The 26,457-nt window shown below is 38.4% G+C and overlaps 1 protein-coding gene across 2 annotated transcripts in view; it reads right to left on the minus strand.

Annotated features, from left to right (window-relative positions):
- Positions 1–26,457, minus strand: part of itgbl1 (integrin, beta-like 1) — a 61,437-nt gene that overhangs the window by 1,912 nt on the left and 33,068 nt on the right. The window contains exons 8-10 of one of the 2 annotated variants that reach the window (XM_084724861.1): positions 18,793–18,909; positions 9,744–9,890; positions 5,406–5,519 (exon numbers count right to left, since the gene is read on the minus strand). In XM_084724861.1, coding sequence (XP_084580987.1) covers positions 5,406–5,519; positions 9,744–9,890; positions 18,793–18,909 — 378 coding nt within the window. Of the gene's footprint in view, positions 1–5,405; positions 5,520–9,743; positions 9,914–18,792; positions 18,910–26,457 lie in introns of those variants that run through there. The other variant, XR_014771311.1, reaches the window with a different exon arrangement.

Raw genomic sequence — 26,457 nt, forward strand, 5'->3', positions numbered from 1 at the left:
AAACAATTACGGATGTGCTGACTAACCAGATGAGAGCTCAGAGTTTGTTTTTTAAACTTTTGGTATTGAAAAGTGGAAAGTATCTTCATGTTTGCTTGTATACCTATGTGCAGCAGCACCATGGAGGAGCTGACTGCGCTGTTTACAGGGTAAGGAAATGAGGCCGTGCTTTTGTACATTTTGACATTTTTGGCCGCGCAGTCAAACTGTTTTGCCGCTGAGTTGCATTTTTATGACCTCTTATATAGCAGAGAGCCACACCGACATGAACCGTGAACCCGACTCTCCAAGCAGGCTGCAGTCACGTCATGGCCGTGGCCCAACAGTGACAAGCTAACTTTCTGTCCCCCTCCAAAAAGTAAGCGTTGTGATACTGAGGTCGTGTGTGCAGGAGAGCAGACAAAAAGACATTTTTAAAGTCTCTTATGTTCAGCTCTCAGTAGTTTTGTATCTTCACTCTGAATCCTTATGTTTTTAAATGTAGTCTCTCTCCTCTGTCTGTGTTTTTTGGACACAGACGCTGTTTTCAGGCTTTCTACTTACTGCAGCTTTAATGGTGAAACATACTGTTCGTAAGACCCTGGCCTTCAAAATTAAGTACTACAGTCCAAATAGTGAGTTGGAACCATGGACTGTACATTAAATAGGTTGAAGTCCTATATCATCTTTGGTTGAAGCGAGTTGATTCCCCCCCGTCCTGTCTTTCCCCTCACTCAAAGCTCAGGCAGGTTGTCTGCAGGCTGCAGGAACATTTAACCTACATGAGCACATTATCATTTGACAAGGGAAAGCGACGACAAACCCTAAACTGTAAGTTTATCAGCTGTTTATAACTGTCAGTTATCTGTCGATGTAAAGCTAAGCCCGTCATTTTGAAAACAAAAGCCAACTGCTCTGAAAATGCACATTGGAGTTAGGATTCAGTAACTGCCTGCCAGAGTCTGTTAACATATTGCTGAGGTTTTTTTATTTAGGTATAAACACACCCAGAACAGGATGTTATCCCACTGTGTTATAATTCAGTTACCCCTAGTTCATCACAAGCTGCCAAGAAGCCAAGGTTAGGAGGACTCCTCCTGCTGGCCCTCCTGTCATAAAGCTGAAAAGAGATTTCTACTGCAAAACATCACTGTGGGAGATGATGAGGGAGTCTGAGGAGGGGGAAAGGGGGTTGATAGACAATGAGGAGGATTAAAAGAATAAAGGCAAGGTGAAAAGACAGAAGGCAGATGAGAGAGATGGGTATGTAGATGAGAGGAGCAATAAAAGTTGGGTTGGAAAGGGAAGATGTCACATGAAGGGACCGAGCTCGAGGAGACAACAGGTGGTTTCTCACAGAAATGGCTGAGCTGCTTGTTGAATCTGCCGAATCCAGGTTGCAGACGAGACAGACCTTCCTCTGATTAAAGGATAAGGCTGGCTTTACTCTTCTTCTTATTGTCAATAAATCCCATGAAACCCATTAGAGACCAAAACCAACAATGCCTTAGTCTTTCTCTCAAAACTCCCTACAACCTTACTGCACTCAACTATAAGCCAATGAATTCCTTATAAAGATGTACATGTTTTTTAATTTTGAAAAAGGGGTATCTATCTATCTATCTATCTATCTATCTATCTATCTATCTATCTATCTATCTATCTATCTATCTATCTATCTATCTATCTATCTACTTTAACTCTATACTCTTAATAAATTTTGCTACTAAAGTCTCAGTGTGTAAGATTTGTGGGGATCGATTGGCAGATACATAACCCTCAGTTTCACTGATGCTGAGATTACAATAGGTGACAACAGCAGAAACACAAGTCAGACAATAAGAACACAAATGTAGTCAAACCCGAAGAAATTACAAGTAAAAACATTAAGATTTGTAAGCATCGTTTCTAAAATTCCAAAAGTCAGAATGGAATATACATCTGCAGTACAGGGTCCTCTTTCAGGGAGACACTGTATTGCACCATTATGTTTCTACAGAAGCCTAGAACAGACAAACTTCCAGAAAGGGCCTTTCGTGTTTTCCACAAGTTTTGTGGTCACTGCAGGTTTCTCTACATGTTTGAAAGGGGAGGCTTAGGATTGTTTTTTTCAGTCTTATACACCTGTCCTTTAATACTTACTTGCTTTTTATATTTTGAAAGCAGGAATATGTTAACATGTTATTATAGCTATTTTTACTCAACATCTAAATCCTTCTTTCATCACTGTTTACGACACCTGGAATGTGTATGTGGGACTAAAAATAACTGACACCGCTCGTGTTCATAGTAATAGAGAAACATGTCATCCACATGGCAGTGGTGCAGCTCATATATGTTTTTAATGGGTTTTGACAACAATGGAGTTTTATCTGGCACAGAGGAATAAGATATATCAGGCTTCAAGTACACCAACAATACTTGTTAGGAGGATCAGTTTTAGCATTTTCATGGGACTTTATTGACATTAAGAAAACTGAAGAACATCATCAGTTCAACAGGACCACAGTTTCACAGAAATAATATTTGATTTAAAAGCAAATTTCACTGAAATCAACAGAAAGTTAGTGTTGCCGATACTAAAATCTTTCAGGTGATATAAAAGCTCTGATGGAAAAACAAGCTCTGCAAATCAATGAAGACACCCCCGATAAACACAATTAGATGTGTTGCACGGTGACAAAATGCTGTTAAAATTTTGTTTTTACACTTGTATCTGTGTTTCAGACAGACAAACAGACAGACCCTTTTTGTCTCCTTTCTGAAACGGTGGCTGAAATTATCATATGCAGTGCATGAAATTAACCAGCAAGCATTCCTAATATGCTGATTTTTCCACATCACTCATCAGTTGTATGTGTAATGAGAATCTACAGCTTTGAAGGGTCCATGAAATCTCTAGATGCAGAGTAATTCATTGGCAAACTTGCCAAACAAATTTTTCTGCTATCGACATTGCTCCATCGTTGCTACATGGCAAAACAGTGACTTCTTTTACCTGCATATTCAAGAATTGCCTTTCATGTAAAACACTATTACATTATAATAATTCTCATGTATATGGTAATTTTCACATATACTCTAGTGTGTAATATGGTAATCAGGGACATTTAACAGACATTACCATACATTTTCTCAGTGTCCTCCCATTTTTCCACAATTTTTAAGCAACGCGTGTCTGCATCTGGAAGCACTGATGCTCATTTGAATGACATTAAGGCTGACATTTGGAGTCATGGAGTCATGATGAGAAACACTTCTGAACAGCTGTCCAAATTTTGACAGGCCCCGGGGCAAAAATAATAAATAACATGTACTGAGATTTCCATTATCAGCGGGGCGAAGACGGCTCCTGCGGATAGACGGCTATGGAGAGAAAATGTTTGCATGTGTGTGTATGTACGTCTAATCTCAATTCATTTTCTTGTTCTGTGACTCACAACCATTATACTCTACTCTAGTCGGTTAGCATCTTGAGGGGATAGTTCAGGTTATTTGCATACTGTGAGGTTATATGAGATATAGCCTCCCTCTTTATATAAGCCAAATATCACTCTCTCCAAACCAACCGCTGAAGTCACACAAGAGCACAAATAAACTAATAGATCAAAGCAGCAGCAGTCCAGCAAATCACAGATTTATCCAAGTAAAATTGCTAATTTTGCCAGTGGAGTTTGGTTGGTTCAGAGAGAATGATATTTGGCTTCTATAACAGTGTTTAACCATTAGAAAAGGTTGTCTGACAGCAAAATAAAGCTGTGAAAATATTCTGCATATAGCATACATTTAACGCTTTTACACACATTTTTAGAAAAAAGCAAAATACCTTTTGCTGCTGACCCTGTTCACAGCAGTTCATTGGTTAGTTTCTGTGCTGGTACTCCTCTGTGCTTCACCAAACCCACAGCGAATAATCCGTACTATCCCTTTAATACAACGATAAAATGTCTAATGCTGCATACTACAAAAAATACAATTGAACGCCACAAACTTCTTGAGGAAGCAGCTGTCTGACGTCACACAACAATGGCAGCAACCATGGAGGTCCAAAATAATACCTACTATCATCTAGTAAAACCTGTTCTGTGTGAACTGATGTTAAATATGTTGCCAATGTTATTAAGTACCATAAAATAAAATGTGTAATGCATATGTTATGTCATGCATTGTTCTTTCTTCTCTGTGTTGTTTTTAGACTTGCCAAAGAAACATCAGTTTGTCACAGTCAGCCAAGAAAACTAAAATCTTTATTACATCACTATAAAACATTCTGAGTTCTGTTTGGTTACAGACTGGCATCACTTCTAATGAAGCCTCTGGGCGATGCATGAAGAAACACTTAAAAACCCAAACTTATCTATGTTGTATGTCCTTCGATGAAGAAATGCCCCTAAAACATTAAAAACACACTGCAGATAACAACATAATGATTTTACCAAATGTGCGCATTTGTTTATTTGCTGTCGGTCTCCAAACAGCGTGACTGACTTTGCATCTCCCTTTGGCTTCAAAAGAAATGAGGCAAGTCCGGAGCACAGGATGTTCTAAAGTGGTATAATGACCTTTCCTTTTTTTTTTTTAGTTTCCGTGGTTTACGTTTCCTGCTGTGCACCTGGAACACTTGAAGGATGGAAGTTGGACATTTCAACTGGGAAATTCCGATCTCCAACTTTAACTGGAACACAGTATGAATTGGTTTAAACTTATTTATTATTTATTTATACTTATTATTTATGATTAAACCTGATTTATTGTTAATGTTATAACTTTTATTATTTTATTGTTGCTGATATCCATCAGTTATGTTCAGTTTCCTGTTCCTGCTTGCACTTTAATGTTCCTGTAACATGATGTTTTATCACTTATTGCCTGTGTTTAATTTAAGTATTTTTTTTTTTTATCTTGAATGTGCTTTGGCAATACTCTATTTTGTTAAGATCATGCCAGTGAAGCCTCTTTGAATTTGAAAAATAAATAAATAAATAAATAAAACCCAGATGGGTTGGAGCCTAGCATCAGCGTCTATATAACCAAAGCACTTCTCAACTATTTTTTCTAAAGTATATTAATTCTTTTGACATTTGTTGTTACACCACCATTATTATCATCATCATTATTATTATTATTATTACTATTATATTAATGTTGTATTCAAATGCAGCTGCTTGTTAGTTGCTAACACGTCACGCTGCTGAGGTGTTGGTTTTCTCTGTCTATTAGGGTCAGTCTGGGTTGATTACATTCTGGATCAGATCTTATTAGTTTATTTGGATCAGGTGTGGCTGTGCTCGATCTCTATTACTTGAAAATTAATTTATGCATGGTGGGTTTTCCACAGGTCCATTTCGGATTCAACATTTTGGACCTACAAAGACCTCTAGTTAGTGTGTGTGTGTGTGCATGTGTGTGTGCAGTTATTACTCTACCTGTGCAGATGAGGCCGTCATGTTTGTCACAGTCTCGGTCGTCACACTCACAATACTCTCCAGACACCCACCAGTCTTGGGGCGAGCAGATACATTGGCCACAGTGGCAGGAACCTGCAACCCACACACATACACACAACTTGTTAATTAACATCACATTTTCCTCATAACATTTTGACACATTATATGTTGCATTTCTTTTTTATCACCATCCTCTTGTGTGTGTGTGTGTGTGTGTGTGTGTGTGTCTTTTTTCACAAATGCTGTTTGTATTATTTCCTGTAAAATCTTTATTTTACACAGAAGATTAATAGTGTTGGGCAGACTGGATATGAGATGTTCCTTGGGGAAACAGCTACTAATATAGTTTTGCCACCAGGAAACCAATCCACCCACACTTAAAACTCTCTCTCCTCCACACCAGTGTCTATTCCTCTCTTTATGAAGGCCAGCAGCAGCAGGATAATAAGGTATTAAGGATTGGTAGAGGGAAACAAATCTACTGTTGTCTGCTTCATTTTTTTCCCCAAAAGCTCACACCCAGAGGTCCAGCAACTGCGCTTTCAATCTCCCCAATTTCTATCAACATACAGCGGGTTACAGGAACTCACTGTGAGAGGTGGAGGCAGACGGAGAGAAAGTGAAACAGATAACAGAGAGGTGAGACAAGGGGAGGAGCTGAGGGAAGATTGTTCTGCTGTCTGAATGTAGCGGAGCATGGAGAATGAACACGCTCATCTTCATTTTCACACCCTGCTCGGCTCTGCAGGGCCGGGCCCACTGCAGTCGCTCTGTTTCTGTGGATTTAATGCTACACAACAGAGGAGGAATCCTGTTGTGTGGTGCCATTTGCCACCTAATGATACATACATTGTAGTGACAATGTGTAGAACAATAGAAATGTAAAGGATACAGTTGATAGACAACTACATAACCCTGCAGATAATTCTTTTTTAATATTTTTTATTATCAGTTAACCAGTGAAAAGGTGAAACTTCTGCCCAGTCTCTTTAATTTGCAAACAAATAACATGACTTTACTTTCAAATGTCATGCAATGCATAAGGGACAGTCCAATTTTGCATGCAGGTGATATTCTGGTCCTTCCCATTACAGAGTAACTGGTATTTTTTTCAACCTGGAGCGTTTCTGTGTCTAAGTGACTAATGGGGACAACGATTTTTGAAATTTTTGGTTGAGTATTGAGGGACAGCGCTGCAGCTAACAAAAGTAAAACTAAAAACTAAGCTACAGTGAAATCCCTACAGGCAACTTAATAAGAGTGTGAATTTAACAAAATGATCATCATCTTCATTCAAAAATAAATGTCTTTATTCACTGAGGTAGCTGTTGAAATATTCTGGCTGTTTCTCCCGGCTGCTTCTCTGATGTCTAACCTGTTTCTCCGGCATCTCCTGATATTTTTACATCTAACACAGTGGAGAAAGTGTTAACTTGACCGAACCAGAGTGGGGGATTGTTGGAGGAATGGAAAGACAAGCCAAGATATTTTTTGGTGAGTTTTATGTTGTTTCTGTCACACCTGAATGACGATGACGATATTAAAATTACCGGTTCTGATCTGGTCAGTTTGGCGAGAGAAATAAAACAGCCGTTTCTGGTTAACAAAAATGTATATTACTCTAACAAAAAGGTCCATCTTTAGTAGAGATCATTTCTACAATGTTGTCAGACACTTAAGTAGATAATAATACATTAGAATAAACAATTTGAGCCTCTCAGTGCCAAAAACAAGCACTTTTAGTGGCCATTATTTGATGGTGTGCAGTAGCCCTGACAAGTGATGTTGTAGTTGTGCAGCCCTCTCCCTCAAGAATGGAGTAATTTCAAAAAATGTTGTCCACACTCATCACTCAGACAGAAAAAACAGAAAAATAGGGTCCATGATGAATGTTTGGTGCGTCAAAATACCATACATCAAAAACCCAAACCATGATCTTTTCCAAAACCTAATTAATTTTGTTGCCTAAACCTAACCACCATTTCATAACATTAACCATATGTTTATTTTTGTAACTATAAAAAAAAGGTCACCTGACTATGGTTCTGCTTTTCACAGAAGTTAAAGGGAAGACTTCAGCACATGCACTGGATGCTATTTGAAAATGTAAAGTTATGTTCTTTGTACGCAGAATGAAGAGACGGGTTTTAAATATGTAAATAAAAATTATATAAAACAGAAAAAAGCAGAAAATCTCCACATTTGAGAAGCTGAAACCAATGAACGTTTGGCAGCTGAAGGTATGTTATTAATTGGTTCTTGTATAACATGTACCTGTCTTGTTAAATTGTATCTGTGTAAAAGATCACAACAAAAAGGAAGCTGAAAATAAATCTCGTCCTGATTATTTTTTCATTCTACTATTAATCATTAAAGAACAAGGTATTAACCTGCGGCAGAGCAACACAATTGTGGGTTCAGAGTGAAAATTTGATGTTAATCTTGTGAGATCCGTTGTAAAGCATTGCTATCAGTTTAATTACTTGGTACTATAATATTCGATTGTTGAAAGTCTGACTGCATATCAGAGACAGAATAAGATAAGAGCTAATCTTGCTGTAGAAAAAGAGGTTTTGATTGATGTTTCATAAGTTTGTGAATACGATAAACAAGCAGTCAGCAAAATTATCTCAACTCAATTTGCACATGCTTCTATATTCTGGATTTTTTAACTAGAAGTTAACATGGAAGAGACTTCCTGAAGGAGCTCAGAATCAATGAAAGTTCAAACAGTTATAGTTCCAACTAAGTGAACAAAATCTGCTGATGATGACCATGTGATACAGTCAAAAGCTCCAGAGCAAGCAAGTAAGACGACCTTGAGTAGAGATTGTTTTGTCAGATACTTTTAGTGGTTTGGTTGAAAATAGAAGTGGCTGAAAATAAGAAAAACAGAAAATAAGTGGCTGTGCAGGAGACGGGGGATGATTATGAAAATGGGATCTGTTTAACAAGCTTGAAGAGAACTTCTTACCTACAGAAAATAAGCATTATAAACAAAGCATATGAAGAACTTGATGATTCATAGCGGAAAATCCAACTTTAAGCTTGATCAGTGTTGTTAACACTGATGATCAAGCAGAACGAAAAGTGAACTGAGATTCCCAAAGACTTATTGTCACATCTTGTGTTTTTTTAATGTATTAGGTGTATCTTTTTATTCATTAAAAGTAAGACAAAAATGTTTGAGAGTTTGTACTTGTACACTACTTGACAAAAGACATAAAAAAGGGACATTAAACCTGCAAAGCAGCCATTGAAATACATTCATATAAAACGTCTTTTAGAGCCTTCTAGAGCCTTGTTGTTTTTTACTGTCCTCTTTGCTCTAACTTTTTCCTGTGACTGTTTCAAACTGAATAAATTTAGGACCTCAGTGGAAGATGACTGGCTTTTACCAGATGTTAAAACTCGACATCTTTTAACAGAAAGCTTTCTGCTCTGATAGTCTGAGTGTCATCGTTCACTCATTGGGACTGTACTTTCAATTTCATTCAAAAAAAAGTTGGGGGTTCTGTTCTTTGAAACAATATATTGAAACAGTATAGTCTACGATTGTGGTAACCAAACACAAACCAACACAAATATTACCCAGACAGCAGTGCTTACTACTTACTGGAGTACTGTGGTGAAGTACAAATTTGAGGTTCTTGTACTTAACTGTAGTATTTCCATTTGATCTCACATGCAATACTTATAGAGAAATATTGCACTTTTTTCCGTCATGAACTACATTTTCTAAAGCTTGAAAATAGAGCCACAAAGGGAAGCAGTCTAATTTCTCTCAGACCATTTAAATTACATTACTATGGAATTCTTGCCCCAGTATTAAATGCCTACCCCAATGTATAATAATAATAATAATAATTCAGTTATATAATGTATAACAATCGTACGTGTACAGGACTTAGTCCCATCTAGTGGTGAGCTTGCACATTGCAAAAACCCAACCTGAGAGAACCTACAGTGGCTATGAAACTTGAGCAAAATGACTGTATGTTAAGTCATTGTTTGGTTTGTCTGTTCTGTAGAAACAGTAGTGCAACATGGAAGAGGGCCTGTGCTCTCTGTAGATATAAACATATAACATATAATTCTTATTTTCAGGTGATTATATACTAATTTAAATATATTTCTGGATATGATACTCCATTTCTGCCAATGAATCCCTGTAAATCTTACACACTGGACCTTTAAGTAACATTTCAGATGCAGGACTTCTACTTGTGATGGAGTATTTTTATAATTTGGTATTGTGATTTTTACTTAGGACTAGAGGATTTGAATACTCGCAGTATTGAAAAACAGCTTGTTTACCTTTTCCACTGCACATGACTCCGTCTGAGGTCTCACAAAGCTCCTTGCTCTGGGCGTCGCTCATGTCACAAGACCTGGGGAACTGGCACAGCTTCCCAAACCAGCCCTCCTCACAGATGCAGCGTCCACATGAACAGTAACCGTGACCTGGCGGTGGAGGGCAGAAGGGCCTTCATTTAAAAGGAGACAGAATATGGAGCATGGCCATGAGAAAGTAGCACAAACAGAAGACAAAAATAAATAAAGCATGCATGGACAGAGTGAAAAGTCAAGAGAAATGCAACTGAAGAGGAAAAAAGAAAGCAATAAAGCATATAAACACAGAAAGTTGACAGTGGCAGACATTGACAGTAATAGGCAGTACAAGGAGACAGAGCCACAGGAAGACGAGAGAGACGCAGCAGGCTTATTGTATTTCCCCTGGGGACATGAAAGGAACTGTCATCACTGGTCTTGTCCTGTCCTTAATAAATCTCCAGCGCTTCAGAGAGAGATGAAAAACAAAGAAAGGCAACGGCACACAAAACCACACAAACACACACACAAGAGACCAGGGACGTTTAATTGGTTGAAAGAGGCAGTTGGGTGCTGGGATGCCTTAATAGCCGACAGCATGACTGTGGTTTTAACAAGCACACGTACACACACACTCATTCACTTATGCCCTCCTTCATCTCCAGCAGAACCCTTGGATCACTCGCAACGTGCTCACTTCAATACAAATCATATCATGTAGAGGCAGTTGCATCATTGATTGAATCCTTTATGTTCACATCTGGTCACAGATGCCAGGTTGAAGAGGTGGTAATGAGCAGAGCATTTTCCATCATTTTCATGAGTGTAAATCCATACCGTGCGGTTGGAAATTGTTTGATGGAGGGCTCTATTGATTCAATCAATCAGCTGTTCGATTCAATTTAGATTTCCAGCTGAGATTTAATCCTTCTTAAAGTCGCACATCCGGCCCAAGACTCACAAACATATATTGTAGAATACATCTGCAGATATGTAGAGATGCTGGTATGTATGAGTGTGGCCTTACTCTTCTGTCAGAAACCTGCATCTTTGATCAACACTGCCAGAATTTGACAGTGTGATCTGAATTTTAGGAGTCTCTGTTGGAAACCAGAGCTGAAATGGCAGCTGCCTGGTCACTATATATATCTCATATTCCTGCTAAACAGTACAGTAAAATATGTTTCTGAAAATGTTTTAAGTGAGACATTTGATCAGCACTAGTTTCTCAGTTTCATCTGAGAAACTAAAAACAAAACAAAACAAAAACAGCCTACTATCACCTCTAAAGTTCACCAATTAATATGGAGTCTAACCTGGAGTCTAACCTTTTTGTCACTGGTGAGGTTACTAAGCAACCAGTGAGACTCCGAAACGTTTTGCTTTTATGCTTTGACTTTTGTAAAAATTAAATAAAAAAAACCCAAAGCATGTTTATATATTTTAACTCCTGGCAAGAAAACAAAGAAATATATTTCTGAAAATGTGAGTTTTTTAAACCGCTGAGTTTGATATGGATTTTAATGGATTTCTCTGAGCAAATGGATGAAAAAAAAAAAAAAATCAGATCTTCAGTATCTTGAGGGACACAGCTTGCAATGGATTATTATTATCTACAGGTAAAGATAATACATCAGTATTGGCAGTCTTTGCAGCTATCTCTCAATCTCTATCACCCACCCACCTCATGCTGCTTCCTGATATATTTTTTTTCTTTCTTTCTGCTGTTTTTAATCAATCTGAGGTAGAAGTGGGGGGAAGGTGTGTCACGGATGTGTGTCTGTGTGTGTGTGGTGGCGGTGTTGGTGTTGGTGGGAGGTTATAAATGAAAGTTAGCTAGCTTCTGTCTCAGCCGGAGTGGAGTGGCAGCTATGGCAGGCCATGCATGGCTGCCTCAATCAGCCAGCCTGGGAGAGTGGTTAATTGCTTTGGAGGAACGGCAACCTAGGCCTCATTCAATTAGCCTGCACCTGCCTTTGACAGAGCATTGTGCTCGTTCAGAGTTGGACTGTGAAGGGAAGGTGGTGGTGCATCTGGTGTTTTGCCCAGAAAAGATCTATGCTGTACGCAAAAAGACTCTGTCTGGCGGAGGTTAAGAGTTCACTGCCACCGAGGAAGGATAGAACTGACTGAATAATGTGAGGAAGATGAGAAACTGGAAACTTTCACTTATGCTGACATGTGGGCCCTAATATCCCTACTTCTTGTAAATCAGAGAAATTTCCCTAAGAGATAATTTAGTGAAGAATTCAGCGTTTGTATCTTGAAACATAAAAGAACAAGGCAGATAGCTGCACTCAAATAAAGAAAAAAATTAACTTTATTTAAAAAAAAAAATACTTGGAAAGCAGTTGAAATATTCATGATGCACTGGCAGATATTTTTTTTCACTTCTTTTAACCAAATAAAACTTTCAGGTGTCGATTACTGACGAAAAATACTTTTTAAACAAGCTGATGGTTTTAAATATTCTGAAAATTGCAGCAATTATTTTGTGTGTGAGAAGTTTTAAATTCTGGCCCTCATTCAGCATGTCACAACTTATCGGTTACTGACTGGTCATTGATCACTGGTTAATATTTCACTGGAAATAAATCAGAGTAAAAACCATGGCAGCTGTCAATACTGGAAACCATGAATAAATTCAACTGTTTTGTTTTGTTTGCATGGCTATATGTCATGTCTGTCTGTATGGAAATATTTACTATTTACCGAGCATTTGCCAGTCATTTATCATGTGTTAATGCGAATCATGTAAACTTAGGCACCGTGGAATTCACTTCATTGTTCCTAAATGGGACTGAACTTGGAAATGGATGATGTAGACAGTTAATGAGGAGCGTCCAAACATAACATTGCTTTTGTCCTCCTGGAGACTGGACTGTTTTATTTGGGGAGGAGCAGGATCACCCTGGATACTGGATCCTTTGAGGACCAACTCCTGAATTAGGACACAGATGGTCCTTCAAGCAAGGTACCCAACAGCACCCATTTACTCACCTGTAACAGGTAGACATAGTGGTCAGTATTGATTTTTCACAAACACATTTTTACATGTAATAGCAAGAAAAGCACAGGCGTAATTCAAAACATGAATTATAACTGTATTAATGTCCTGCACCTGGTTGCATAAAACCACTTAGGCTAAGGTTAACCTTAAATTTTCATCTAAATATATCTTTGAGAAAAATCACTGTAAGGATTTTCTTAGGATATGAGGGGGAAAACTCTTTATCCCTACTGATATTCCCTTATACGCTGCTAGAATGTCCTCAGTAATTTTCAGTGACCCATAACAGCTCCTTGTGATGCCAAGGGAAGAGGAGATACTACCACAGAGTTTTCAGGACGGAAAGCCCACTGGACAATATGAGCGATTCTATCAACTTGTTAAAAAGATTAGCAACGGCAACTTTGTAGCTTGCTAGCCAAACTCTCAAAACTAACTAGTTTTTGTCAACCCTGTCAATACTTGGATCCCTTTTCTTGCTGTCACAATATTTTCACATTTCTTCATGACTTTATCCATGGCTCGTTTCAGAGCAGCAGAATAATGATGTGTTTTTTTCCCAGGATGGTGAAGGCATTATTTGTCCTTCTCTACCTCCGGCTTAACCTGATATTCCTACTGTAACCCTACCCAGTCATACTCCTCTAGTCTAAACCTACCTAACCCAAACGACAAAGACCCTCAGACTAGCCACTCAGAGTTAGAATAGGGTGGATCATCACTTTGCTCTCCTGGCAAAAGAAAAATAGCATAAAAGTCAACCTAACAGGCTTATGCAATGCTTCTAAATCAACCCCTTTGTTTAGGGAAGTGTTTTGCTTAAGGGACAAACTTAAGTTTGAAACTTAAGGTGGTTTATGCAACCATGCTGTGGTTCCAAGATCCTGGGAACAAACATGGTGACTCACTTGCATGTCTTACTGAGGCAGGCAAATATAGGTAAACCATCATAAATGTTATTAGTTTCATCTGTATTTCACCTGCTATGATCAGTCAGAGAAAGCAGTGCAGAGCCTTCATACCCATCAGACAGCAATCTGACTGAACAGTAATGTCATGCTCATGTCCTATGGGGTTAACATAATTACTAGTTTCATCCACATCAGCATCCAAGTCATAATTATGTCTCTGAGATTCTGATATTTTGAAAGCTCTGATTACTGTAGATCAGACTTGACACTTGATAATACAGAAGTGCCTGAAAAACCAAACAGAAACCTCACGTGAACAAAAATCAATTGTTCAATATAATGAAACCCCAATTCAATTGATATTAGTTTATATTATTAATACAGAATATTTTAAACCCCACATGACCAGCTCTGTAGTCACATGACTGTGTATTGACTTGTCCAACTACATGAATTCATTAACATGAAAAGCATCCCCATTTCTACCAACTATCCTATACGATGTGAATGTATTTCAGTGCTCAAACTGTGCTTGACTCCCTGAAGTCAAGCAGTAAAAGTTAAGTGACGATGTGCAAATATTACTGACCCATTTTTGGGTGAACTAATTATGTAAGAGTAGTCTTACATGAAGATTATGAAGATTACCACTGTTTTGGGGGCTGATTTGGAAAGCAAATCTAACAGCCACTTTTATATTTTTTCCAGCATTTGGCTGGTGGCTTGTGCTAATTTTGTGCATGGGGTAGATCCTTTGCTGGGTGGGCCACTTTTTAAAAAAATGGAGCCTTAAATTAAGTGTATACCCACTTCTCCAGGCCCAACTACACCAAAGGAGCCAAATTTGGACTGCAGTGACTGACAAGCTGGTTGAGACTGAAGGACTGGACTATATGCAAGCAGCATGTCATTCGTCACTTCTCTCCACTCCGTTGTTTGCAGTTAGGCCCAAACATCCAGGGGCACTGACAGCACTGTTCTCTGAATTGTTAAGTTTCTTACAGCGCCCTCACCATACAGATACTTTCTTTTTGATCCCCACTCTGAGTACCTGCTTTAGAGAGCCTCTCAGCTTCACAAAACGCCAAATAACTTCCGCAGGCCTTTGTGTATACAGACTTAATTGTCAGCCTGACAGCATGTCTGTGTGTGTGTGTGTGTGTGTGTGTGTGTGTGTGTGTGTGTAACTGCGTTGGTGTTTGGTGCTCAGACAGGCTCTCCCTGGACGCCTTGTGAAGAATTGTCTCTGGATAGCCCAGCACACAATGAGCCCCAGTAATCCATTCACATAAATACTGCATCCCCCTTTAAAAGAGAAATTTACCCTCAGATGCTGCAATGCACCACTGATATAAAATGGCACAGCCATCCAAAACAACATTAAAAAGACCCACTCAGAGGGAGGAGCTTACATGGGCGTATCTGTATGGTAGCTGGGTGAAAGGAATAGACGGACTGCATTTCAATTTAAGAATTAACAAATATTTTGGGCATGTCTCAGAGTGAAACAGACACCTGTGGAGGAAAAGCTCTATTACTTTCCCACCACGTTATGTGTAACAAAGACAGGAAAGCACATTTCAGATAAGTAAACAGAAGATACAGCACAGTATCAAACAATAAAACAAAAAAAAGGCTCGTCTTCAAGTGAAGAATCAAATAGCGTCATTTTTCCTACAAAGATCCTTATAAGGGGAATAAGGGCAGAAATTTCACAGTGGTCACAGCACCACCCACACTGCCCCAGTTCATTTCACCCTTTTCTCCTCTTCCTCTTCCTGTCAGTACGGTTTTTAGATACCAGTGTCTTTTGTTGAGGTTGTGATCAGGCAAAATTAAGTGATACAAACCGCTGGAAAACCAGGCTGTCAAGGCTGACAGAAATGTCAGTGTGATATAAATTTTCTTTGATCGTGAAGCCTAATGAATCTCTATAATTCTGTGGTTTACGCTGCAGACTGGAGTCTGCGTTAACAGTGACACAGTTAACAGTTAGATCTGTCTTATGTATGCTTATGTCCTCTCTTCCTATGTAAGTTCATTACCACCAGTGTGATGAAAAAAAAAACAGATCCTATAAGTCATAATGAGAAAATTTCTTGAAATAATGGCTTATTATCTGAGAATAATTAGTTATTATTTTTTTTAACAATGAGTTATTATCTCCAAATTATGATTTAATATCTCAAAATAATGAAAGTAAGTTTCTCCTTATCCTTGAGATACTAACTCATAATTTATCACACACTATTTAGTGTGACTTCATTATATAGATTGACCTCCGTGTACTCAATGTGTCTTTGTACTTGGCAATAACAAATAAGCCTTAACCCTTAAGTTAAATTCATTATTTCCATGAACTCTAAATAATTGTTGTGTTTGATTCCATTGCTACCCTGGCATTTGGCCTTTGTGGCCACCAAACAACCAAAAAAGTGGCTTTGCCCCTAAAATTATGAAATTCCAGGCCTTGTGAGAATGATGTTTGAATAAATAAATAACACATTTTGTCAGTTTTCTGTATATAATATCTGAATATAAGTTTTTTTCTTTTTTTTCAGATTTTCTTACAGAACCACAATCATTAATTGCACCTTGATCTTACTTCCTCTGTCCTCTCTCTCTCTAGATCAGTCTGACAGCAGCAGCAGTTGCAAAGGGAAATATCAATTTCAATTGAGCCTCTAATGTTTTAGTGCAATCTATCCATTATGGCGGTTGTGCCTAAATGGCTCAAATTAAGAGCACAAACTTCCCAAGACCTCAGCTAGAAGCTTCAAAGGCTGGGAGCAATTTCTCTCAAATTCAGCTCAAGGGTTTTAGAGGCTTGTGCCTGTGGATATCAAAGAGAGCAGATAGGATCACACTGTATTGATCTTCAAATTCAGCGTCTGCTCCTGGCATCATTTCAAAGTGGGTGAGTGTATGTGTGCACATGCTGCGCAAAATGTGTGTAGTTTTCTGTGCAGTAATTAGGAGAGGAGTGGTTAAGTGTGTAATCATGTCCAGCACATTAGTGGATGTACATCTGATGTTTTTGTTCTAATATAATAGTGAAATGGGTGAACTTGTAGTATTTTCACCATTTGTAAATTTGCAACCCATCTCGTAGAAATTATGATTTGTTGACGATGTAGTTCCTGCCTGAATTATCTTCAGAGGCAACATTTCTTTGAATAAATCAAACTGTACACCACTATCACACGCTGGAGTAGCAAGGACATGGGTGGGGTGGATGGTGGGTGAACAAAGAAAAGGACTGAAACACCAGGGTCCAGGCATCATGTTAACATCAGTGAAGATCATAACTTTGGTTAAATGTTAATGAAAAAAAATGTAACCACGAGTGGATCGTATATTTTCTATTTTGGTGGGAAACTCATGGAAAACATTGTCAGCAAAGATTTTACTGATATGGTAAAATTTTCACCAGCTTTGTTAATTCCCAACATTTCCTTATTATGTTAAATGCAAAAAAATCTAAAACGTAATTTGAACAGCATGACGTTTACCCAAACGTATTGCTGTGTGAAAGTAGTTGTAAATAAATGTAATTTATAGGAGACATGGCTGAAATATGCTAAATTGGATAATGTCACGGCTCCTCATAGGAGTTTGGCAATAATATGTTGCACTTACTTATAATGACATCAGCTCTGTGTTTCAGAAATTACACTTTTTTTTCTGTCACAGTGCAGCAAGTGCAGCAAGAATTTATTTTAGTTTACCAATGAGCTTCAGCAGCTATTAAAATAGCAGGTCATAGTGGCTGAATTCATTTAAAATATATTCTTAAGACCTTAAAGAAGACCTTAGAAACTGCTCAGGTTTTGACAAATCTTTAGCTTCCATTAGTATCACAGGTCTCTTGCTGAAATGCTTTTTGGAAACAACAGTTCTCCTCTTAATTTGTACACAGTCTTGTATCACCTTGAAGATGGTCCTACTGCCTGTGACACTGCATTGGGCTTTATCCAGAATTACTTTCATATTCTTACCTAAACCTCTTATTTTTCCATGAGGTTTGGTTGTACGATGTTCCAAGTTGAATCTGGCAAACTCTCTGAACTCCATTAACTTGTTGTAAATTGCTGGTTTCAGACAGATGAATGACACTAGTTCATGAGTGGGTGCACATTTATGAGATTCTGTCATTTTCATCGACTATGTTGTCACAAATCAGCAAATTGTTAACAAAACATAAGTGATATGGAATGTTTTAGATGGGCCATGGCTCATCTAAAACATTCCATATCACTTAAGTCTACGCTATATTTAACATATTTTCACCACATTAGAGTGCCATCAGGTGGTCTTTTCTGTTTGGAAAATGCCTTTATATAAGTCAAATGTTCTCTCTCTTGCTAAACCAGACTCCACTGGCAAAATCAGAAATTTTACCTTGCAGAACATGGAGCTGCTGGTCGACCATAGTCTCAATCTGTTAGTTAGTTTGTGTTATTGCATAACTTTGGTGTTTTAAAAGGTTATTTTGTGTTCACTGAATTCACACAATAACACAGACAAACAAAATGATTGAGGCAGCAGTGCACCAGCAACCCGTGTGTTTTATGAGACAAAATTACTGATTTCGCCAAAGGAGTCTGGTTGAGAGGGAGAGAGCAATATTTGGTTTATAATGGCAGCTTTCCATCAGAAACGGCTGTCTGACAGCAAGGTAAAGGGGTGAAAATATTCTAAATATAGCACACACCTAAACTGATATTGATTTTGTGGATGGACTTTTTTTTAAAGTGTCTAAAATACATTTTCCTGCTGACCCTGATGTGCTGTTTGTAGTCTTCTCTAAACTGGGGACATGTTGACTGGCAACTATATCTTACAGTTTTTCATCCAACCCCCCTTAAAATAATCTGAACTATCCCTTTAAGAATGAATGTCTTCATACAAATGTTCTATTGTCTTTGCCGACATGAACAGTATTTTCACTTCTGGAACACAGTATGCCTGAAAATAAGCCTCCCTCTTCTCTACTCTATACAGTTTGCCATCTGTTTGCTTCCATGTAGTGTCAATTCCCTCGTTTGCTCAAGACTGGACGAATGTGTGTGCGTCCGTGTGTGTGTGCGTGTGTGTGTGCGTGCGCTCTCACCTCCACAGACCTCTCCGCTGATGTCCTCGCACTGACGGTCATCACACTCACAGTTTTTGCCATGAACCCGACTGTCCCCAGGTGGGTGGCAAGTACACTGTCCACACTGGCACTGACCTACAAAAACAGAGACGTTTTCTCACATCTTAGCAGTGTTTCATAGCAGATGTTTAATAGATGTTCAGCAGAATAAGTTTTTACTTTTTTATTCATCCTGTAAGTCAGTGGAGTCATTTCCATACTTACAGTAGACGTGTGCATTGACTGATTTTAAAGTAGACTTAATCTGCCTGACAACATTCCCTCCAGCCACACGGGGAAATCTTATATGTAAATCACTCACCCTAATAGACACTCACATGGGCTACGCACCCACACATCCACACACCTTGAGATGTTGCGATCCCACTTCAATCAGCGAGCTGCCAGTGAAGAAGGCCACAGGGGAACATACTGAGTGAGCATGCTGGCTAATGGTGAAACTCATTAGAAAAACATCATCTGTTCTGAACTATCACTGGAGGTGTGCAGTATACCTGCTCATTGATCATTTTACAGGCTGCTCAGAGTCATATCAATTATGGGCATACTGCAGGCCACCGCACACAGCTCTATGGAGGATTAGAGGGAGAAATGTCCTCTACAATGATAGTCATAGTAGCTTTTTTTTTTAACAATTTGCATAATATGTGTTATGCATTAGGGCTGTCGTAATATCGCAATTTTAAAATAGCACAATATTAACCACATGGGATTTCAAGCAACCACAAAACCCACCATGTTCACGTTTTTCTTTTTTCTCCTTCTTGTTTTACACTTCAATGCATGTTCAATGAATGAATCAATGTTTCAAAAAATCTGACAAGCAAAACAAAGGCCAGTAACAATTCAAACTCAAGGATGAATCGATACCAGCTTTCCATGAACTTAGTTAGGTTAGAAGGTTAACCTGAACTTTTGGTTTCATTTGAAGGTGACTAAATAATGAGTAGATCAGATCAAAGTTTATACAGCAACACAAGCTGTGTTAGCTTGGTTGTTGTTATACAGAAGCTGGCCAGTTTTGCTCTGTGATCCTCATCACCAGTGTGTGCGTGTGTGTGTGTGTGTGTGTGTGTGTGTGTGTGTGTGTGTGTGTCATGGACAGAATGTAGTTACTTGTAAAAAAAACACAATTTACTGATTGATCATTGATCACAAATAAAATAATTTGCAGAAACAAACACAAGCATTCCACATTGTTGAGCCAATAGCACGATGACTGGGATTACAGTACTGAGGTGATTTAATATTACAACGGCTCGGACTAGGACTCCGACTCCTGTGACTGTGAAGACATGGCAAGTCTGGGGAAAGGAAACATGAAGCAGTTGAGGCGTGAGTTACTTACTTAGCAAGTTAATTTGTAAGTACACATCACCCATTTTGTCTGCAAATGTTTCCACTGAGACTTGTGTGACATTGTACTGTGTTGAAATAAATTAACAAAATGTTTAGTCTCCTTCCAGTTTGTCTTGACACATTCAGAACCATTAGTCTAGTGCTTTTGCTGTTAGCATTCAAAAGGTGGCTAACTTCAGGCCCCAGATATTTAAACAATTAAATTAATTTCATAAACATGCAATGACTTGTCTACTAATGGTTTGAACTAATGGCTACTACACGACTAGGACACTTTTTAGTCGAAGGCAGCCCTAAATGCTACTACTACCTGACTATAAATACTATAAAAATACAATAGCAATAGTGCTACTCAAGGATGAGGGATGAAGAGAAATGTAATCAAATTCAGCCTAAGAATACAAAGTGCATTTTTCATCACTTCCTTAAAAAGAGCTTAAGAATAACACTGCATAATAGAAGACATTACCATGATACAGTATTTAGTCCATTTGCCTCGTGTGCTCTGTGCTTTACTGACAAAGGAGGAAGACACTGTTGGAAATCTTTCAAATGTTCCCATCCACTGATGCTGCAGACAAAAGACACCCAGAAGGACTACAAACAGGTAAGCTGCCCACCATGAAAAATAATTGCACAAAGGGAATTTCCCAGCTCAGTGAAGACAGATGGTTAAAACACAGCATACCGAGCATCTCTCTTTCTCTTTTCTTCGCGTTTTTATTGAGCCGGGTATGTCCGCTTTGCACAATCATTATTCATTCCGAGTGTTTTCCTTGTTTGTGGCCCTGCAGGGTACATTTTGTGTTTAGTGCCACTAAATAACACCTAAAACATATCCATAATGTGTGCGCGCCTGCCTTTATCTTCTGATGACTCACTGAGTGGAATAAGGGGCAATAAATAGAGCCGAACATGAATGTACAAGACAGCCACTCGACTGACAGCGTCATCTAATGTGTTGTCGATGTCATATCACCATCAGTCTTTATGACCACACACACACACACACACACACACGCCTGCACATACACTCTAGCAACCTTTCCTCCTGCTTCACATACAACATATCACCATCTGCTCTGGGGACTAGGTTACCCTAGCAACTGCTGATGTCATAACACCCCTGCCTTATCGATTATCTCTCTGGCCATCAAACCGTCTGCACCAGTTTGTACGTGTGTGTTGGTGTGTGTTAATGTTTAATTTATCATCCTGTCTAAGGTGAACAACAACTTAATGACAATGTCACTTCAGTAGACAACAGATACTTTGGCTCTATTAGGCACAAATGTATATAGAAATGCAGGCCAGGTGAAGAGGAGGCATTTTCTCCATTTCAGTGAGCAGAGTTGCAAGCTCAGCCATGCTGCAGTGCACTGGAACAGGATAAATACGTTGTTAAATAGATTAATTCTTATTCAGGAAGCAACAGTGTAGGCTTGAGTGATGGTCAATCAAGTCAGCTCCTCTCTTTCCTTTTAAATGCAGCAGACAGTTGCTTAGGGGACCAAGAGGAAAGTCAGAGTAAGATTCTCCCAAGAGAGTCTTTTCCAAGAGATTATGTTATTTTGAATTCTCATTTCAGGAAACACATGAACGCCCCTCACCATTTTCCTGTGTGTAATTATGTGCATAAAATAATCTTTTGAATACAGTGATACCTGGGCAGTGCAATTCATATTTGAGTATGTTTATATGTGCAAACTAGTGGCAGGGCTGTAAATACTGGAAAAAGAGAATACTTTGTTTATACTGCTTACAGGACTACATAAACTGACAGCTTCTATTTATATAAAAATGGAAGCTGTCTCCCAGTTTGTTGTTTTGTTTGTTTGTTGTAAGAACATTAATGAAGCTCAGAATACATCCTAAAACACTGCTTCTCAAATTTTTTTCTGTGATGTGCTTTATACCCTTTATAATATTTTCCAGCCAAGTAACCCCATCTTTGGTAGGAAAAAAGCCTGTATAAAGAGGTAACCTATATTATAGTACTGCACCATCAGTGTCAGTTTGTTGAGGTAAATCTCACGAAAACATATTCTTCCTGATAATGACAGTATTTGGCTCCTCACTTTCTTTTTCACTTCTTTCTCTGTGATTTTTTGGTTTATTGTTGCTATATTTTGACCATGAATCCATTTTTTATCTCTGCAAGGCGTAAGCCTACAGGGGAACATGCAATTGCTTGCGTGTGTGCACGATCAGCAGGGTCATCCCATTTTTGTGAACGCGATATGTCAAGAACTTTGCACCAATGATCGCATGCATTAAGAATGAATGTATTCAATTTTGATGGTCAAAGGTCAAAGGTCAAGGCCACTGTGACCTCATGTCCATCTTGTTCTTGTGAAAGTGATATTTCAGGAACACCTTGTGCAATTTTCTTCAAATTTCTTCAAATTTGGTGTAAATGTCCTCTTGGCCTTAAGGTTGAATACTTAAATTTTGGTGATCAAAGGTCAAGGTCACTGTGAACTCATAAAACATGTTTTCGTCCAAATTTTGTAAATTTGTTTTTATAATTCGTGAAAACAAATTATAAAAAAATTCACACAAATGTCTTTTTGGATACTAGCAGTGCTGTGGAGTAACTACTTACATGTAACCTGTTACATGAAATTAAATTACAAAATAAATGTAAACTATTATAGTTACTGACAAAAATAAGTAACTAAAATACAGAAACTAATCAAAATGTTAGTAAGTACAAAGGAGTTACAGGAGTTAATGATTGCATTGAAAATAGGACTATGTATATATTTTGAATATATAAAGTGGTATAATCAAACTTACAGTTACAGTTTATTGAATTTGTTATGATATTATTATTTTAGGAAATAAAAAATATGTAGTAACCCCATTTGAGAAACACTGTATGCCTCCTCAATACATAAATTTGAAGACGCTATATTGTAAGTTGTGTACATAATATTTTACTGCCAGGTGCCACACCAAAGCCTTTAATTCAAGTATCCAACCTATTTAAATCATGCACAGTTTCACAGGACTACAAATCAAAGATTGCACATAAAACATGGCTAAAATGATTCCTCAATTAAAGGAAATCCTTCATACATTCTGCAGTGGAAGCAGATCAATCATTAATGACCTGATATACAGAAACACTGAAGAAGTGCTTTGATGTGCATTTAAATGTGAGCTTAACAATTCCAATCAAAGGGAAAGCTGCACATTTTGAAAAAACTGAATGATTTATGTGATTTTGGAGATGCCTGTGTGTGTGTGTGTGTGTGTGTGTGTGTGTGTGTGTGTGTGTGTGTGTGTGTGTGTGTGTGTGACTCTCCAAATATGACTGTGTCGCATTTGTCATATTTTCACTAAAGTGCTCCAGTAGAAATGCCTGCCCATTTTCATGTCAAAAGGAGTACCAAAATTTTTCTGCACTGATCTACATTGCATAAACACAACTACAGCTGTGACACTCTTCTCACAACAGAGCTGCGAAATTAACACACAGGCTAAAGTTAAAAAAAAAGCAAGAAAAAAAAATCATTGCACCTAAATTTGCACTTCTTTGCCATCTTTGCAGCTGAAAAAAAAAGCTCACTGATTCAACCAGAAACATTTAGTTTGAAGTGTAAATTTTAAGTGTACTCACTGATATTCTGTGCACTACTTTAAAAAAAAAACTACGATTGGGATTAAACCTGGATGTTGGATACAACTACTTCAGAAGACTCATCAGCCGACAGTTTTAAAACCACTCCGGCAGCCTGTTATCTCCGAAGCTCGGCAACTCTTCTGACTTGATTTTATTGTCAGTTCTGTGACAGCTGCAATGAGTTCAGCCTCACACCAAGTATAATAAATCCAGTCTAATGACGGCCCCCTCTGTGCTGTCTCCCGTCCTGTGGTGTGAATGAAAGTATTCCATTAGCACCCAAAGTGAAGCACCAATCAAACGCGTGTATCGCCAGTATCAGGATGTATTAAGGGTACGATAGTTGTTTAAAACACATACAGTAAAGTGCACAGCAGTAAGCAGTCCATTTAGATGCACAGGCGAGCAATGGTAAGATCCATGGCTACAGAGGGTCTGATTTTCCAGGGTAAATGCCACCATTAACACACAGATAGAGCTGGAGATGTGGTTAAAGGCGATGCAACATCATTACTGTCACATCATTAATCATAGAGGCACAAGCAAATTGTTGATCTTATAGCGGTTCTCCACTGCTTTTATACATCAAGATCTTAACTTGTCAAGGAAAGTACAATTCTGCCTATCAGATCAGTTGTATAATAGTAGTACTACACAATGATGTCATCAGGGTTATATGCTGGCTGTGGACGGTCCAGGGCTGTCTTCTTCAGAAGAACAAGGACCACTTCTGTCAGCTGTTCTGGAGATCCAGAACTCCTACCCTGCTCAGCGCAGACCATATCAAGATGATCAAGAAGGATGTTAAGAACTCAAAAAGGTCTTCGAGCAGAAGGAGGAGTCAGTCCAAAGCTTCTAAAGAGCTGGTGGAGAAGCACAAGTCCATGATGGAGAACTGTCATCACTACAGGAAGGCAGTGCGGCAGACAGTCGGACTATGTAGTACACTGGTATAATAATAGACTGCTGTACTGCGCCTTAACTGTTAGGTATTCGAGTACAGTATTGCAAAAGGTGTGTAAGTTCCATGAAATATTAACAATCACACACGTGCTGTAGTTAATGTCTACTACAGGCCACACTTCAGAGAGCACAGAAAGGAATCCCAAGAATCAGCAGAAAGATGTTGAAAGCAGGTGTTTCCTTGAGGAAATACCACAGTATAAAGAATGTGCTATCCACAAGCGTCTTGCCTCCACCTCTCAGGAAGAAAAGCTCTGAAGCTGCTGTTTCAAATTTCAAGGCTTTTCCGCTCAAGCTGCCATCTCTACCAGCCGCATTCATCCATGCCTAAGTGATTTTCTACGTCTGTCTCCTTCGGTTTCTCTCTCACTCTCTTACTCTCCCACCCTGCTTCCCGTCTCCATTCATTGTGTGTCTCACATACCTCCACTCCTCTCTCTCCCTTTTCTTCCCCTTCAATTCCATTGCCATCTACTGAAGCCTTGCAGCAAGCTCTCTCTGAGCAATCAGTTGTTTCCAACCATTGAGATTGTCAAACTACTAAACCAAACAGGCATCCTCTGGAAAAGAGAATGAAGTAAATAAAACCACATCTGCACGCACACAAAAAACCCCTGAGAAAACCTATGGGGCAGTGTAGCAGTACACCCAATCGTTCGAGTGAGATACAAGCACAGGAGTTTTAAAGCCTCTGTGAACCTAAACTTATGTACATAGTAAGCATATTAAAAGTATTAGAAATCAGATTTAATCCAAATTTGCAATATTTTCATCTAGGTTTTTGTGCCCTTTCCTGCATTGGGTTTGTTTGAAAACTCCACTGAAATAAATTTTCTCTCATTTTCCCTCACAGGACACAGGAGTTGCTGGTCTATCACTGTCTCAATCTGCGGCAAATAACATTATAACATATGTCAAACAATAATATAAACTAAGTAACAAAGACAAAACAGCTGAAATTCAAAAACAGTTTTTGAACCAAGTTTTCTAGTAGTTATGAACTTCATGGATCCTTAATAAGAAACTAAACTTTAATATCATACATGCATTTTTAATAGTTCAAGCTAAGTTTTCAGAGGCTTTAAAAATCCATGTGTATTAGAAATTATGTTAGTTAAAAAAAATCCTCCCTCCACTTATCATGATGTATCTAATTGCCTCACAAACCATCATCGTCCACATGGCTGCGTCCTTTTTTACCACTTTCTCGAGAGGTACATTATTACAACCTTTAAAAGCCAAACTTTGAACTCTTCATCCTGTTTATTATTTTCTTAGTAAGTTTATATACAGTTAGTTTCTTAAAGAAACTGACTATAGTATGCAGAAACTTGAATACAAACTTTGCATACATCTATGTAAGAAAACTATGCTACTGTTTACAATAACACTTTATTCAAAACTTGAGTTGTGCTGGCATTGCAGTAGGTGCTTCACCATCTGTTGCCCAGCAGAGATATGCACTCTGCGGAGTGCACTCTTCCAGTTAATACAATTATTAATATTTATTCAACACTGTGCCATGTGGTGTTAATATAAACTTTAGACTGTCACAAAATGGACTGTGATGGCAGGAAAAATGCAATTTTTAAAGGGAGGAATTTATGGATCCCATTAATTGTTCTATTGCACAGGGTAATTTAAAGTTCCTTTTTGTTGCAGCAATTGGAGAT

Source organism: Lutjanus erythropterus, chromosome 8 (assembly GCF_056507025.1).
Source record: "Lutjanus erythropterus isolate fLutEry1 chromosome 8, fLutEry1.hap2, whole genome shotgun sequence".
Lineage (NCBI taxonomy): Eukaryota > Metazoa > Chordata > Actinopteri > Lutjaniformes > Lutjanidae > Lutjanus > Lutjanus erythropterus.